Below are 17,833 nucleotides of genomic sequence, written 5' to 3' on the forward strand. Positions count from 1 at the left end.
TTAAATTGATATCGATGTCGGATAAAGCACTTGACTTGTTATCGAAACCAACACTTAAGCTTCGGCATACGGAAGCTATTCGATATATCGATGTATCGCGAGTGATTCACCCAGCCCTATCAATTATACCAAAAAAATCAGACCAGACCAGCTTATCGGGTACAGATTGATTACTTTCTTGCATCTCTAGTTTTAGTCGAAAAAATCCATTGAACCGATTTGGAAGCGGAGTGTGGTGATAGTTGTCAGTTTTGCACAATAAGAAGAATATTTGTTTAAAAGACCAAGCCAAAGCCCAAATAGCAGTGCGCTCTTTGTGGCGATAAACATGACATCTACACTAACACAACACAGTTTCGCCTGAGAAATAAGTGAAAAATTGGAAAAGTCGATGATAAATTCGTTTGGGAGTATATATACAAATTCTTTTCGTGTAAATGTCGATAAACATTTTTGCTTCCAAACCCAGCAATCATAACCAACTTTACCTTTTTCGCGATTCCAATTCCGATTTCAATAAATTTCGCTACATCGCCATTATAAACCGAAGAAGCAAGAAAGGTTATTGTGGTGGTACATACAATATATCGGGTTAATCGTGTGGGAGAATGAGTAACTCATGAGTGCTCTCCAATAACGATTTCTGTTTGCGATTTTCCCTGCTCCCCCACGACTTACGCATATTTGTTATTAACCACCACCCCACCGCCCCACACAAATTTTGTCAATTTTTTTTTGTTGTGTTATCTATTACAAACGAAATGAAAAGTGATGGAACGCATGAGAGTATTTATAATGCAGTAATTGTATTTTGCAGAGGAGTGTGTGCAGTGAAGAAGAGCCAGCGATTAAAGGAAACACAGCAAGAGAAAAACAAGACCCGCGGAGCTGAGCAGCAAAAACACAAACATCCGGACGAGTTGGGATCGCAGTTCGATCTGATCTGATCTGATATCTAATCTAATCTAATTGTGTGGCAAATCGGACCTCGCCGCAATGGATAGTTTAATAACAATTGTTAACAAGCTGCAAGATGCGTTCACATCGCTCGGCGTCCACATGCAACTGGATCTGCCGCAGATCGCGGTGGTCGGTGGCCAATCAGCTGGCAAGAGTTCCGTCTTGGAGAACTTCGTGGGCAAGTGAGTATCCCACCCAACGCCTTATCAGCATATTTCCCTCTCATATGGGATCATACTATCATACCATATCACCCTATCAGTACCCCGAATATATAGCCTACATATATGGTGATTGATAATGGACCTGAAGGCGCCTTTGGCCTGCAGCGCGAATCGATTTTTCTGCACGTCAGTGCTCAGCGAAAAGTAGCACTATTATTTCAAATATTTCGTGGAATGCCCAATTAAACGTTACTGGAACACTATGACTAATCGCTGATAGCACTCGCTTTCAGCCATTGTTTTTTTTGGTTGTTTATTAACAATCAATAATTGCTGTCTGCGAAACATGTGTACACTTGCTCATAATGACCAAACCATATCAGTGGTCTTAACTTAATTATGATGATAAGAATTTTATCTTCCACCTGCACAAAGCTGTTGAAAATCCAAAAGCACCGCAGCTCGACAAACTATATTCACAAAATGCATTGAAGAACACCTAAATACGTATTTTGAAATCTAAATTGTATGTATCAATGCGATTTCTTGTGTTTGTATCTATAAGCCTGCGCTGTCTCTCATTTTTCTTTGTTAGTGTCCACTCTAAATACAAACATATAACGAAAACAATGGCTTACGCCCCAAAAAAATGCAGATAAGACCAATGATAGTATGTCGCCGATTTAAGTTTTCCCCCCACTCCTACCAACGATTTGTAGAGTAACTCACATTCTATATGTTTACTTTCGAATAATTTTGAAAAAGTTTGACCTCCTTTAGGGTCGACTTACTAATTTTCCATGCCTTGCTTGCTAATGAGGGGGGTGCGCTGAAAAAGAACATTAATCAATATGCCCATTCATGTATTTACAAACTGCATTAAACCATGTAAAGTTTGTGCTTACATAAGTCCACTATGTTCAAAATAGTCCAGATAGAATTCGCATGCGCCGTGCTTTATATGTATGTATGTATGTATGTGTGTCAATTAGGGTGGTTCCACCGCCCCCCGCCCACCTGACACCACTGAGCCGTCGGCGGAAGCGAATGAGGCAGCCCACCCACGGCCAGCAGGCCACAGTCTTAATGTCAATGGAAAATGAAGGCTTCTATTAACTGGGCAGTGCGAACAGGATGTAGGTGACCAGAGTGGTCAAAATTACCCATTTCCCCCACTCAATTTATTAGCCTAGCTAACCAATAGCTTTTCTTTAATTACTCCGAGGTATTAAACAATGCCCAACACCCTTCATGGTCAAAACAAAATACATGTTTACACAACACTCTTGTCCTTAACTGGGATTGTTAAACACTAGCTGCAAGGCATAAGTTGAATTTCCATTAAGTTTGTAGTACTGGCAACTCAAATACTCATTATTCAGTGCAATTTCAAAATGGATTGATTCCTTCTACATATTTCTTAAGCCCACAATCCGAAAACCAAAGTACATACTTCTATAATTCCATTATTAAATACAAAACGTTTCCCCATTTTACAGAGATTTCTTGCCGCGTGGCTCTGGCATCGTGACTCGCAGACCACTAATCTTGCAACTTATCAATGGAGTTACCGGTAAGCTGAACATTTGATATGATCAAGGAGAAGCTATCTTCTAATGCACATTTGCTATTTATTGCAGAATATGGAGAGTTCCTTCACATTAAAGGCAAGAAGTTTTCCAGCTTCGATGAGATCAGAAAAGAAATCGAAGATGAAACGGATCGTGTGACCGGTAGTAACAAAGGCATTTCAAACATTCCAATTAATTTGCGCGTCTACTCGCCGCACGTACTCAATTTAACGCTGATCGATTTGCCCGGCCTGACAAAGGTGGCCATTGGCGATCAGCCGGTGGATATTGAGCAGCAAATTAAGCAGATGATATTCCAATTTATTCGCAAAGAGACTTGTTTAATTCTGGCTGTGACCCCGGCCAATACCGATCTGGCCAATTCGGATGCCCTCAAGCTGGCCAAGGAGGTGGATCCACAGGGTGTGCGAACCATTGGCGTTATAACCAAGCTGGATCTGATGGACGAGGGCACCGATGCGCGCGACATTCTGGAGAACAAGCTGCTACCGCTGCGACGTGGCTACATTGGCGTGGTGAATAGATCCCAGAAGGATATCGAGGGTCGCAAGGATATCCACCAGGCGTTGGCCGCCGAACGCAAGTTCTTCTTGAGCCATCCCTCCTATCGGCACATGGCCGACCGTCTCGGCACCCCCTACTTGCAGCGCGTGCTCAACCAACAACTAACCAACCACATCAGGGACACGTTACCTGGCCTGCGGGATAAGTTGCAGAAGCAGATGCTCACTTTGGAGAAGGAGGTGGAGGAGTTTAAGCACTTTCAGCCAGGCGATGCCAGCATCAAAACAAAAGCTATGCTCCAGTAAGTTAAAAAAAAAGGGGATTCCCGTTTGTAACTATTGATTATAATGGTTTATTTACATTCCTGCAGAATGATTCAGCAGCTGCAATCAGACTTTGAGCGAACTATTGAGGGCAGCGGCTCAGCTTTGGTGAACACAAACGAGCTCTCAGGTGGCGCCAAGATCAATCGCATTTTCCATGAACGGTAGGTGTTTGTGGTGCATTTAAAAAAAAAACTCTACCTCATGATAACATCTCGTTGCTTCAGTCTGCGCTTTGAGATCGTTAAGATGGCTTGTGATGAAAAGGAACTGCGACGAGAGATCTCATTTGCAATTCGAAATATCCATGGTATTCGCGTTGGCCTCTTCACACCCGACATGGCGTTCGAGGCGATTGTCAAGCGGCAGATAGCGCTGCTCAAGGAGCCGGTTATCAAGTGTGTCGATCTAGTCGTACAGGAACTTTCTGTGGTCGTGCGCATGTGCACAGCTAAAGTAAGTTGGCTAAGTTGCTGCCCCAAGCTAAGCACCAAGTTTATATTGTTTCATCTTTGAACAGATGAGTCGATACCCACGTCTGCGTGAGGAGACCGAACGTATTATCACAACACATGTGCGCCAACGCGAGCACAGCTGCAAGGAACAGATCCTGCTGCTCATTGACTTTGAGCTGGCCTACATGAACACCAACCATGAGGACTTCATTGGCTTCGCCAAGTGCGTATTTGGTCTTTTGGATGGAGCGTAGGGAAAACTAAATCTTGCTCTCATTATAGCGCTCAAAACAAATCAGAGAATGCCAACAAAACTGGCACTCGTCAGCTGGGCAACCAAGTCATTCGCAAGGGTCACATGGTCATCCAGAACCTGGGCATCATGAAAGGTATGCACTTTCACCCTATGACACTCTCAATCAACGTGCTATAACATTGATTGTGGGGGGCAGTATCCTTGTAAATGGTGACAGAATGCTTTGTTAGAAATTTAGTTTTCAACGTTTCCGAAATGGAAGATGAAGTGCGTTAAGACTGGTCACCGCTTGGTGGTGGACATTTTTAACCTCTTATAATTTGTATTTTTTATGTGAATATTGTCTTTGTCATTGAAAGATATAAAATTAGGATTACGTAGGTACAAAATCCAGCTTAGCTAACAAAATTGAAGATGATTACTTCTTGATGAGGTGAAGAAGTTGTTTACGAGCGTTGCATCTACTGACCCAAAAACTGTTTCGTTTCTTTGATTAGGGATTTCATGGATACGTATTGATTTTCGCATGTGTGTCTTGCAGGTGGATCGCGTCCGTATTGGTTTGTGCTGACATCCGAGAGTATCTCCTGGTATAAGGACGAGGATGAGAAGGAGAAGAAGTTTATGCTGCCGTTGGATGGTTTAAAATTGCGTGATATTGAACAGGGATTTATGTCAATGTCTAGACGTGTTACATTTGCTTTATTTAGTCCCGATGGACGTAATGTTTATAAGGTTAGTAATTTTTGTTAACATACAAAAAAATGAATTTTAAATGATTTCAGAAAACAAGACCAGAGAAAAACTTTTAAATCAAAATAACTAAACAAACAAACAAAAGCAATTTTTGAAGATATTTTTACGCAAAATATTTCAAATCTTCATTATATAACCCCAATTTGAATCCTTTGGTTAAAATAGTCGGGCAAGAGATCAATTAATTATTTTTTTGTATAATATAAAAATTACTATGTTTTTATCAACATTTAAGTCGAATTAAAGGAAAAGGAGCTTGCCGCGTCGTAAACTCCTTTTGCCTTTTGATTTCGTGATGTGCTATTAGCTTAAGAAGTTCACGGCTCTATTTGATTCACAATGAATCGCGCAAAAAGTAGTCATCCATCCATTATCTAACCTCTCGATTGTATTAAAAGCTATTGATACTTTCCACAAACTTTGTTTCGTCCCAGCACGGAATCGTTGTGACATCAAAATAATTTTCAAATCGATATTGCACTCTCAAAAACGTAGTGATCGATAACGATTTTTGAAATACAACCTTGTTCGCAGCCAGAATAAAGCTCATGATATAATCTTGTGATTTATACTGGTTGTACAAGGTTAAGAGAAGTGACTTTCCCCGATTTCCATTAAAACTGCTTTAATCTCTGTGTAGTTCTTTAAAAGCTTTCAACTTTTTGGCCAAAAAAACGAGTTTTCCGATAGAATTAACAGCATGAAGAGCTAGTTCTTAGTGAATGCAATAGGCTTCAGCTATACATGACTATCTATTTCCTTCCTTTTCGGGACTTTTAGGATGCTGTTTCCTTCCAACTCATTGTACACCAGTCGACCTTTCATCCAGCATCCCTCATTTATGCCAGAAACTTCCTTCCTGCCTCTGAATACTATGCTAGGCTATTTTACACTAAACTTAACAACTTAACAAACAGTTTTGCTTAGTGTAATGTCTAACCACTTAAAACATCACTTAATACACAGATTAAACGTTTATCTTTAAGGTGTCAATGGTTTTTATATTTATAAGTCACTCACTACAAGCAATACCTAAACCGTCTGAACATTTAAAAAATATGTTTTTGAGATTATGTAACGCGTTTTCAGCAAGGCATCGCTCTTCACGGACTGCGAAATCCTGGATTCAAAAGAACTGATGGTCTGATTCAATTAAAAACTGAGAGCATCTAGGGATGTTTTAAGGCTAGTTCGTTTAATTTCCTTCGTTTTTATGAAACATCAAGCAATATAAACCAATTTTGTTGTCATTGCCAATAAAGGCGAAACAGCACTATATTAACTATTCCTGCTTTTTTAAAGGCTACACTGCTCTACAACGACTTTCGAAAAGTGTGAAATCCACAATGGGTATATCTACAAAAATAACGTGATATTGCCATTTGATTTTATTACAAGTTTTTGAGCCATTTTCAACTAATCGAGAAAACCTTTTCTCTTCTGTGAGTCCGTCCGCATTGAAAACAGGATCTGCCACATTCTCGTCCGCCTTCAAGGATCTTCAAAGAGTTAGTCTTTTATAATTCAGGACCAGCAGAGTAGGTCGAGCACATTTGGATGTGCGTTTTTATGACAAAAGTGAACCGCGCCCAACTATGCAAATCAACAAACTTTCAGATCTGATTTTCAATTGAATGTAGCGTACCATTAGGCTAAGCAAAAACATGCGATGTTGTATCAAAAATGTTTCATTCTCTGCCTTCGAACACCCGGTATTCTAGGACTACAAACAACTGGAGCTCTCGTGCGAGACTGTGGAGGATGTGGAGTCCTGGAAAGCTTCCTTCCTGCGAGCTGGTGTCTATCCCGAAAAGCAGGAGACTCAGGAAAACGGCGATGAGGTGCGTACATAGATAGTAACCAGTAATCCTTAGAAATATCCATCAACTTGACACTAATTGGATTTAGGAAAGAAGCCCTAGACGAACTAGTGGCTCTATAGAAATATTATATTATTATAAATTCGACCCTATATGACCTAAAAAGCTGATATGTTTAAGGTTGGGCTTTAGATCGCATACTTTTCGTATAGATATTTCCACTTAAATTGAAAGCATTTCCGATTACTACATTATCTATATATTTATATATCTTTGTTTCCACTGTTTCATTGACCAAATCAACAAAATAACTCGCAAATATCGGTGCTTTATATATGCATTCGTCATCCAGGAAGGACAAGAGGTTTGTTAATCTTTGCAACTTTTCGGAATATATATATTATTTAGTAAACTCGTCAATTAAATGTCGTATAAATGTATGCGATTTTGAATACTAATAACTAATACATTATTTTAACATACTTTTGATCATTTTGCTTACGTTTAATTTTTGTTGTTTCATTTTTAAAGTCTGGTGAGGTATTTTAGCCGTTATTAGACACAAATTGTTTTTATTGTTGGAAAATAGAAACTCCAAATTGTAAATTACTAACATATTGTTAATCGGCTGAGGATTTGGTAAAATTAAATAACTGCGGCTTTAAATGTCATCACATTGCAAAAAATCATACATATGATTAAATTAAAGTTCTATAAAACAGAGTATTCCTTAAAAGCTAGTACACCTCGAAATCTCCAGATGGTGTAACCCCTTAAATGGTTAAAGGTGCGATAAATTACCACATCACAAGCCGAGTATTACAAAATGGATATATATTTTTATATATAAATCACTTACGATTGTGTTGAAATTGAATAACTTGTAGAAAGTTTTCCACTTGACTGGAATTCATTTTACTCGGCTTGTGATGCTTTTCTTTTCATCAGCCAAAGTTGTAGTTTGTCGGTCTTCCATCTTGTTTATTTAACTAACTTAGAATTACTGATTAAGATAGTCGGCTGTTCGACTATGGCATTGTTACTGGTTTCTTATAACGATTGTGGACATGTTGTTCTCTTCTATTTTACCGCCACCTACCGAACAAAAAAACGACCAATCTATCTATGAAACGCCAAAATACACACAAAATTAATAATTTCTACCGGTTGGTTTATTTAGCAAAAAGTATGTTGATTTCAATTGTTTATATTGCGTTGATTCTTTTCCTTATTAAATTATTGCATTTTCTCACAATATAATTATTCATTTATACCCGCTACTGCAATTACACGTAATTATTTCCAAGATATATCCATGTCCGTATATCTGAATAATCGTTGAGACTTTGGGATCGATAAAAGCTAAGTTAGTTGGGCTTGATTTGGTTGCAGGGGAAGTCTATATTGAAACGGGCTAAAAGTAGCGGGTATCACGTAGTCGGATATTCGGCTTTTTCGTTCCTCCTTGATTTTAATCAATTTCAAGATGACTTGTCTTCGATCTAAGTAAATAAAAGATATAGATATACGCAAGGTCTATCTATATTATGACTAATGCCAATTTTACTTAAATTTGACAGTCGTCGAGAGCATGCACTTTGTATTATATTTTACTATTGGATTATTTTATTTCACTCAACGTTTGAAATCAATATATTCAAACGCATGGCACTCGAATTCAAAGATGAGAATTCGAAAACGCAATCATATTTATGTAAATGTTATGAGTTATATAAGTTTCAGAAGATTGGGGTTTACAAACTGTTACATCTGCAGTATTTTTCTAGTTTCGTTGGTTTATCATTTGTTAAAATGTTGGGATTTTCAATCCCTCAAATGTTTTTAATGCTGGCGAGGTCTTAGAATGGCCATGGTATCAGTATAGTTTTTTAGTTAATGCTCCCTATTTAGTAATTGCAATAATACCGATATTCAGAATACGAAAAAGGTGGCATCACCGAAATAGATTTCATTTCACTTAATGTTCAAATATGTTGAGAAAAATACAAGGTCAGTGTCTTCGAAATGGAATATTCAGACTGTTGAGGGGTTACGCCAGTCTAGAAAATGAAAAACTTGAAACGATTTTTTAAAATTTTCGAAAACTTTTACTTTTTGTTCCTCCGCCGCCAGCAAATTTACAATATGCATGTTTTCCTCTTTTTTTTTGAAGAAAGCCACTCGAAATGGTTTTGGTTACGCATTTGACTTTGAGTGTGGGAAGTGGGTAATGGGTATCTTATAGTCGGACCCTCGACTGCAGCGCGTTCTTTCTCGTTTTTATGTGCACGATTCAGTTGGTTATTTTGCTTTCAAACACTTATTCGGTTGGCTATTGGGTTTTTGAATACTTATTGCACTCTATAAAATTACGAACAATCATTTATGGACTATCAATATCCCACAACCCACCCCTATACGAATACTAAACAGTCGGCCAGCGAGGAGAGTTCCAGCGATCCACAGCTGGAGCGGCAGGTCGAGACCATCCGTAACCTGGTCGACTCCTACATGAAGATCGTTACGAAGACCACCCGTGACATGGTGCCCAAAGCAATTATGATGCTCATCATCAACAATGCCAAGGACTTTATCAATGGCGAGCTGCTGGCACATCTGTACGCGTCCGGCGATCAGGTAAACTAATTAGCTTCAGATAATCCAGAAGATTGTGGCAGTAACTGTAACATGACTATATCCACTTGTCTACAGTCCCAGATGATGGAGGAATCGGCTGAATCGGCCACACGGCGAGAGGAAATGCTGCGCATGTACCGTGCTTGCAAGGATGCATTACAGATCATAGGTGAGAGCTAACATGAGTTCCATTGAAAACGATTGTAATACATTGTCGAAACTAATTCAAGGCGATGTATCAATGGCCACCGTGTCCTCGCCATTGCCACCGCCGGTTAAGAACGATTGGCTGCCCAGCGGCTTGGACAACCCACGTCTATCTCCTCCAAGTCCGGGTGGCGTTCGAGGAAAGCCAGGACCTCCCGCACAGGTAAAACCACTTGTTTACTCATTATTGAATGGAATTTCATATAGCAAGTTCGCTTGCAGAGCTCCTTGGGTGGACGGAACCCACCATTGCCACCATCTACAGGTCGCCCAGCGCCAGCGATTCCGAATCGCCCAGGAGGTGGCGCACCACCACTACCCGGCGGTCGTCCCGGAGGATCTCTTCCCCCACCAATGCTACCATCGTGAGTACCCTTCTATCCACCATCCTTTTCTGACTGCCGAATACACAAAGATATATGTGGATGATTATTGAATTGGCTTTTGTATTGATTTGTACCCTGATTTCATAGAAACATTTCCTAAAATCTCTGCGCTCAATAATGATCCACGTATTAGGGGTGTCACAGAAATCCTTACCAATTTGGGAAACCACGATGAGTCGAAATGGTCGCATTGCCACAGAAAAATACGTACAACTTATGAATAATCGTAGAAAACAAAGCTCCATAAACTTGACTGCTTAGAATAGAGGGTTTTGTATTTTGTTTATTTTTTTACAAAACTAAAATAATATATTTTATGCGGCAACTTAACTGGAACTTTTAAGCTCCTTTACGTATAAATAAATGCCTTGAACTGATTGAATAATTGAATGAATGCATAGTGAATGAGATTATATTCATGGTGAGCAACACAAAGGGAGTAGATATAAACAAGCTTTTAAGTCATTGTAACTTGCTCATATGCCTAATTGAACCTAAAGATAATACATAAAGTCAATCGAAAGCGATTTTTGTGGCACCTCTGTGTATTAAGTTATATTTTTAAATCCATAAACGACAGTTGCGACCTCGTTTTATCTACTGTGTGTTTGCTTTTTAAAAATGACTAAAGGTTAGGTTTTTGTGATTAAAATAAGTGAATCTCGAGCAAAGACGTGAGTATTCACTCTATCATTATCCAACTTGACTTCGCCTAGGTATACATGCAAATGGGTATCGAAAAAGCGAAATTAACGTAGATTTGGGATTATATTCACATTATGTGTCTCACTTATATTCTTAATGATTACTAACTAAAAACGCCAAATGTTCAAGTACTAATATCTAACTAAAATCTAAAGTCTTTGTTGCTAATCAGGAATTCAACTTAATTTATAAAAAGTATGATTTCGACTCGGATTGTTATACCCGTTACTCGTACATTAAAAGGGTATACTAGACTCGTTGAAAAGTATGTAACAGGCAGAAGAATGTGTTTCCGACCATAAAAGTATATATATTCTTGATCAGGATTAATCTGACCATGTAGCGTCCGTTTGAACACAATAATTTTGGATTTTTTATTTCATTATTTTTTTCACAATTTCTACCAATATTCCAAAAAATATTGAAATGAGTAACGGGTATCTGATAGTCTGGTAACTCGACTATAACATTCTCTTTTCATTTTGAATTAAAAAGTAAGAAAGAAATTATTGTCTGTGGCACTGGGAAAATGGAATTGAAGAGATTAAGAAAGTCAATCAAAAGCGATTTCTGTGAAAACCCATTTCGAATAAATCTTTTTCGAATATGCCAGTCATTTTTTGAGGATGAGTGTTAAATTTAAGTTGAATAATAATGTGTTTGGACCAGAACTCCTGAACCAACTTAATAAAACTCTTTTGTTGTCTCTTTTTTCTCTTTCTATGTGAAACGATTAAAAACGAAAACACTATTAAAACGCACTCAACTCAACACACAACACCCAACTCGAAACTGATAATGAAAACATAAATATCAATACAATTTGAAATCATTTAACACGAACAGGCGTCGTTAAATTGTTGTCAGCGTCGAGAGACATCTACATATGTATCTAGGGGATGAATCTGCAAAACGTAGCTTGCTGACGATTTAACCAACCACAAACAATACTTTCAACAATTGTAATTTGATATTATTCCGGCAAAATCCAGAAATTTACAAAAAAAAAAAAACAAACAACCATGAAAATGATCCCAAAATCCTAGAAATCCAGAAATCAACAACGATGGGAAATCGATACATTTGATTCGCTTGCGTATTATTGTAGTCATATATATATATATATATAATCTGAAGCGTTGAAACTGATATAAATTCTTAATATGTGAAAAGCAACTAGTCGAGATGCACATGATTTCTTTAATTCCATAAGATGTTTTTCGTAATGTCTACTTCCCCGTGTAGATATATATACAATATATACATATGTGTACAAATGTATGTGCATTTGTTCGTGCATGCCTAATTAATTATTATTATTATTATTTGATTAATTGAGTAATTGATGTCCCCCCCATTATCAACGGCATAAGCTCAAAAGTTATGTAAACTATTTGTATGGGCAGATGCTTAGTGACGATATTAACCAATGATCTTAATTATATAGCTAACTATTAATAAATAGCTTTCGTTAACTGCATTGTGTTGTTGTTGATGTTAAACTATAAAACCCAATTAAATTAGAAAATGTTAGGTAACGCAGCGTTGAGAACATTTCAAGTCAGTCACAAAGTATTTCCCTGAACTTAAAAAGCAAGCTAACATTAATTAACAACTAAAAGCGAACTAACTAAACACTAAATTACCCCATCCATTTAACGGAAATGCACACGGCATTTACATATTGGGATTCAAACTAATTAAGTAGGACTTGCTTTCGCTTATCGCTATATATCGTATTATGATTTGTTCGCCATGAATTAAATACAATTAATTTCTGTAAGAAACATGTTATTTGTATGTATGTACATATTCCCCATCCGGATGCTCGGATTTGTGGAATCATCAGCTGTCCCGTTTCCAAGAAACGATTAAGTTACAGGATTAAGTTAACGCTTATTTGTATTGTCCATTCCTCTTCGTATTTGTAGGTACATATTTGCTTAAGTTTGTTCAGGTCAGAGGTCAAAGTACTGATTTGAATTCGATGCAAGCTGGTTATTTTGATTGCGATAGTTAATATTTGCGAAATTTGCTGAGATTTTTTTCATGGTTTGTATCGATTCCTCCCAGGAACATACAAAGAAACAAAAACTAATTTAAAACAATTTATATGTATAACCATAATTATAGCCAAGACAAAAAGTATATTTTCTTTTAAATTGACATTAAACCGCTTTTTTGCCACAACAACCCTAAATATATCTATATACATATACACATATATATAAATATATATATGTAAAAATATATATACGAAATACGTGTTTCCAATATTTTTATGTACAATGTATTATTTATAATGTTGATTACAAATATATAAGTCATGAAAATACTCTTGTGACTTACTCAAATGGATTGTGACGATGGAAATATGCAACAACTTAAATTACATATGACCAGTTTACGTATACACACAAATAAAGTGCATAAATAAATACATAAATTGTTCGTATTACATAAGTGTGTATTGCTTACTGGCGGGGAATAGTCGAGTCGACTCGACTACCAGCTACCTATTGCTTCACGTTTGGCGCGTATCTCGTCGAAGTCTGTGCGAAGTAGAAGTTGGGTAGTGCTAGAGGTGATACTCAATCCAACTTCGGATCAGATCCGAAAGATTTGAATTTATATAGATTACATATACATATATGCTCCCTCAATTCAAGCACTTCACATACTTCAACAACTAAATAATACCCTTGTTCATTTTCAAAGCCGTGTGTCCGGAGCTGTCGGCGGCGCCATTGTCCAGCAGTCGGGAGCCAATCGCTATGTGCCGGAGAGTATGCGTGGACAGGTGAACCAGGCGGTTGGCCAGGCAGCCATCAATGAGTTGTCCAACGCCTTCAGTTCGCGATTCAAGTAATGCCCGCGAGATTGTGAGCACAACACGCAGAGTATGCAAATTATTTACAGAAACTTAGAGCCAGCACGCGACCCCTCTACCCTCTCCCCTCCACCATATCATATCATTTTTATCAAAGATGTAACACCGCCCGCAAATCTCAAAAAGATGGCAATTTCATCATCCAGTTGTTTTGAAAATGCGATGAAAAAATTTTAAAGGTGTTTTTCACATGATCTTTTGGACAAATTCTACATTGAAATTTAGTGGTTTCGAATTGAGTTCATCGGCTTTACCATTTACTTTTTAAAGTATATTTAAACGTGAAATAAACAAAATTTATTTTCCAAAACGAGTATTTATGTATATGTAAAACAGTACCTAGCTTCATAGTTTTCGTTTACAGATGGTATCACCATATATACCATATATATGATATTCGAATCGCAGTGAAGGAGGCGGACGAGTGCAGGAATGCAATAAAGCCAGTATTTTTTTAAAGCTCAAATAAAACCGAAGAAATATCTAAAAAGGAAAATCGTTAATTGCAGTGTTACAATGCTTCTACATTGATGGTAAAAATCGAACTATGTACTCACTCTAAAAACTTGTATGAACTAAACTATCCTCAGAGCAATGAATTATATGCGAACAAATATTATTTAGCAGCGCAATGTCCGCAAGAAATTATACAAAACCTAATCAATGATAAATATTATGTGTGTTAAGGTTATGGTCTTTAACGATTCTTGTTTATAGACGTTTGTTAATAAGAAAATAAAGAAAATTAAATTATTCGCATTGCCTTTAACTACTGGTATTCCATTTGGTAAGCTAATGCGATTTATCTGAAAGTAAATCATACGAAAATATACATGCATCATCATAGGCAGAAAAGAAATTGCTTTTTCCTATCATTTATTTGCCAACTAATATAATTATTATCAAATGTAACTTTAACATATTGTTTTTCTCTTTATGTTGGATGGTTTTTAAAAAATTGCATTTAATAGTTCGTTCTTTTTTGGTTATCTGTGTAGGATTTCGAAAAGCGTATATATACAAAAAAATGTTGCTTTGCTGCTTACAATCAGTCTCGTTTTTATGTTTCATCCATTTCAAAGTTTCATGATGATTACTTAAAACTATTTTATACAAAATATTTATGATAGCTAAAGATAAAAACCCACAGTTTGGTAAAAAATAGTTGGGTACATATAAAATACATCGATTCAAATGTAAATAGTGTGATATTGGCCAATCGTACAGTGATCGGACTATTGGGATCCTATATATAATTGCAACTTAAGTCTGACATAACTATCATGTATGTATAACTATCATTTGACACCTCAAAATGTAACGTCTTGTATCTCGTTTTGAGCCTGAGCCTGCGCCTGCATCTTGCACGTGTGCGTTCGATGTGGCGCTGCGGACCCAAAGTTGTGCTGCTGCTGGTGCTGCTCCACGCACTCGGCTGGAGCTTTCGGCAGCGGCAAGGGTCTTATTGAGATTTGCGAGAGGTGCTGCGATTGATGTATTTGGAAGCGCCCCTTGTAGTATAGTGCTGACATTTCCTCTGGGTCAATGTTCACTAGATATGGCTCTAGATTCCGACTGTGCTCCTTAAAGATGTCCTCCATGTGCAGCATGCAATCCTGCACCTGAGCCTGTGCATTGCAAATCAATTGAGTGGCACATAACAACACTGCTCCCTGGCCATACTCACTTGCTCCACGCTGGTCAGATCGGTCATAAGACTCAACAGGAAGTGCAGATTGTGTCCCGAGCGCAGATGCCACTTTAGACCGTTCATGGACGCAGCTATGCTCGATGCAGCTATGGTGCTGGCCGAGAACTTGGCAAACTTATGTTCTTCAAAGGAAGGAGGGAGAGAAGTCAGTACTTAAGATGGCCAGTTTTGTATACGGCTTACCTTTCGCAGCCAACGATATAAATGCCTGAGCATGTCCACGCACTTTGCCAATGTTTATGTCCGGAAAGTTTTTACTGCCTATCGGCAGGCGCATCATCAGAAGCTCAAGGAAGTCCAAGGGAGTCACAGATGAGAGGTCCCAGCCCAAGCGGCTCAGCACATACAGCTCCCATTTCTTGGGAATGAAGTAAATGATGTAGCCGCATGTCCATCGAAAGGTATTGTATTACGAGGAAGGTACTTACAATCAAGTCATCCTTGTAAATGCTGTTGTCCGTGTAAACAACGAGCAGATCCACCGAAAGAGCACGACAGCTCGGTTCACGGAGCTTTGAAGCCAGTAAGAGGCAAGCTGCGGCCAAAATTTGTAGTTGGGTCTTGCGTACTGATTTGCTCGAAAGAAATCGATCCATGTAATTTAATGCCAGTAATACGACCTCTTCCTGGCAATTTTCCTCAGCACACACCTGTGAACACGTATTCAATTAATGAACGAAAAGGGTAGTGAAATAGTGCAATGGGTGTGCGATAAACACCACTAAAACAAATACTAATCAATGAAGTTTATTTATGAAATTGGGAGTCCACAGTTCTTCCAAAATCAAGTTAAAATGAAAATAAATACATAAAAAATATGCATTGTTTACATTACGGATGGACGGACATTACTGCTTGCTGGGCATATTAGCTGCATATGAACTTTGATATCTCCGGAACTAGATTCTTGGAATTATTTCATTGGGTCGCAACAAATACATTTATATTGGAAACTTTTCCATCTATTTGGTAACATTTTCTAACAGATTATAAATACAGGGTATATCACAGTCGGCTAGCCTGATATGATAGGAATTCTGTATCTACATTTGATTTTGATTACTCACTTCCATCATCCATTCGGCGACAATTTTGCGCATCGGTGGCGTAATATCCTTCTGGATGCTAAAGTACGTGTCGGGAATCTTGTGGTGCTTTTCCTCGACCTTGAGGAAGTTCTCCAGACAACGATCCGAGTACAATGTGGGATCCCCGATGGCAGTGTTCACGTTGTCGGTTGCGGGTGGATCGGCTGTTGTGGTCAGGCGATCGTCGAATCGTTGGCAATGTGACGTCGGTGGGTCCTGGCTGATGTAACGCGGATAACTTTGGATTGATTGGGTCGCTGTCGGTGGTGGTGGCGGCGGCGGTGGAGGCGGCGGCGGGGGCTCCAATTCTTCTGGATTTTTCGCAGCCGAGTCCACCGACGCGTATATATACACCAGCTCCTTCATATTGCACACTACGGCATTGTTCTGGGCATCGGGATGGGAATCGGATTCCGCGTCCCCCAAGGATGAACATATCGATGATTGATCCCGAATGATCGCCGGCGTGGACATTTGCTGCTGTCGTTTGTTCAGACGATATAATGATGGATCTGATTCATAGACTATGATTTCCGAGCATAAAAGATCCATTATATCGGCCATACGTTCCGTTTAAAACTATGGATTCTCTCCTTGCCTCACTCTCAAGCCATTTATGTGTGCCGATTTATCAGGAACTTTGGGTAACTCCGATATGGGAATACTGCGTACAATAGGAAATGATCGTACATAAGTACATACATACATACGTATGTTGCAACCTTTTGTTCACATTTAATTCAAGTATTTGCTCAAATATGGGCACACTGCGTATTTAGTCCTGTGTGAGCACAAGAATATAGCATATAACCCTAATGACTTGACTTATTCATATGCCCATTACATGCCATTATTTACATATGTTTTCGACCTGCTCAGAAAAAACTTGTTCATCTCACATTATGTACTTATGTACATGTACATGCATGGCTATGTACGATCAGCTCGAGAACAAAAGTTTTCACTTACGCCTATTCTCGGAATTCTGGTTATGTACAAACGGCACAGCACTCCATAGAGTAATATAAATTAACTATTAAAAAGTATACTCGAAGTTGCACACGTTTGCCACTTAACCGGCGTGGACAAAGCATTTATGTGAACCAGCTAGTTACACCTTGTGGCTGAAAAAAACTAGTTCAGCATGCCGTGGTCGGAGTTATATCTCTTGCTCACTGCGATCAGGAAAACATATCGATCTTCATCGATTATAAAAGTATAGCAGTATCTTATGAAATGAAAGGCAAGCGAAACACGTTGAAAAGGGGAACCTCCTCATTTCGTTTCCAACTTGTTGCTTGTAACATATGTTTCACTTAGGGTTGTTTTTAGAATATTAAAAACTTATAATCCATCAATGGGCTTGATGGACCATAAAA

General features: G+C 38.3%; 2 protein-coding genes across 9 annotated transcripts; one reads left to right on the top strand and one right to left on the bottom strand.

Moving 5' to 3' along the window:
* Positions 1 to 154: 154 nt before the first annotated feature.
* On the top strand, positions 155 to 13,968 carry LOC6620004 (dynamin). 7 transcript variants are annotated; one of them, XM_032726398.1, is made up of 17 exons: positions 155 to 244; positions 818 to 1,142; positions 2,624 to 2,697; positions 2,765 to 3,521; positions 3,591 to 3,707; positions 3,771 to 3,999; positions 4,064 to 4,221; positions 4,281 to 4,387; positions 4,796 to 4,989; positions 6,732 to 6,851; positions 7,183 to 7,194; positions 8,011 to 8,016; positions 9,264 to 9,467; positions 9,543 to 9,636; positions 9,698 to 9,837; positions 9,897 to 10,039; positions 13,484 to 13,634. In XM_032726398.1, the coding sequence occupies exons 2-17, from the start codon at positions 997 to 999 to the stop codon at positions 13,632 to 13,634; spliced, it is 2,652 nt and encodes an 883-aa protein (XP_032582289.1). In that variant the 5' UTR covers positions 155 to 244; positions 818 to 996. The 7 variants fall into 7 exon arrangements, with proteins under 7 accessions (XP_032582289.1, XP_032582288.1, XP_032582290.1 ...); XM_032726397.1 differs by having other exon boundaries at positions 213 to 433; XM_032726399.1 differs by lacking the exon at positions 155 to 244 and adding an exon at positions 270 to 410.
* Positions 13,969 to 14,514: 546 nt separating this feature from the next.
* LOC6620005 (G1/S-specific cyclin-D1) lies at positions 14,515 to 17,557 on the bottom strand. Of its 2 annotated transcripts, XM_032726404.1 has the most exons (6): positions 17,424 to 17,557; positions 16,434 to 17,118; positions 15,795 to 16,016; positions 15,550 to 15,724; positions 15,343 to 15,488; positions 14,515 to 15,283 (listed from the first exon to the last, which is right to left on the bottom strand). In XM_032726404.1, exons 2-6 carry the CDS (start codon positions 17,016 to 17,018, stop codon positions 14,966 to 14,968), a joined length of 1,446 nt encoding a protein of 481 aa, XP_032582295.1. In that variant the 5' UTR covers positions 17,019 to 17,118; positions 17,424 to 17,557; the 3' UTR covers positions 14,515 to 14,965. The 2 variants fall into 2 exon arrangements, with proteins under 2 accessions (XP_032582295.1, XP_002044217.1); XM_002044181.2 differs by having other exon boundaries at positions 16,434 to 17,557.
* Positions 17,558 to 17,833: the final 276 nt, after the last annotated feature.

Source organism: Drosophila sechellia, chromosome X (assembly GCF_004382195.2).
Source record: "Drosophila sechellia strain sech25 chromosome X, ASM438219v1, whole genome shotgun sequence".
Classification (NCBI taxonomy): Eukaryota; Metazoa; Arthropoda; class Insecta; order Diptera; family Drosophilidae; genus Drosophila; species Drosophila sechellia.

Excerpts from the sequence above, each read along its gene's own strand:
- LOC6620004 (XM_032726398.1), top strand. The coding sequence starts at position 997 with ATGGATAGTTTAATAACAATTGTTAACAAGCTGCAAGATGCGTTCACA. Across the intron at positions 3,522-3,590 it reads AAAACAAAAGCTATGCTCCA|AATGATTCAGCAGCTGCAAT; the intron begins GTAAGTTAAAAA and ends ACATTCCTGCAG. Across the intron at positions 4,222-4,280 it reads GACTTCATTGGCTTCGCCAA|CGCTCAAAACAAATCAGAGA; the intron begins GTGCGTATTTGG and ends CTCTCATTATAG.
- LOC6620005 (XM_032726404.1), bottom strand. The coding sequence starts at position 17,018 with ATGGCCGATATAATGGATCTTTTATGCTCGGAAATCATAGTCTATGAA. Across the intron at positions 16,017-16,433 it reads TCGCCGAATGGATGATGGAA|GTGTGTGCTGAGGAAAATTG; the intron begins GTGAGTAATCAA and ends ACGTGTTCACAG. Across the intron at positions 15,725-15,794 it reads TTTACAAGGATGACTTGATT|AAATGGGAGCTGTATGTGCT; the intron begins GTAAGTACCTTC and ends TTCATTCCCAAG.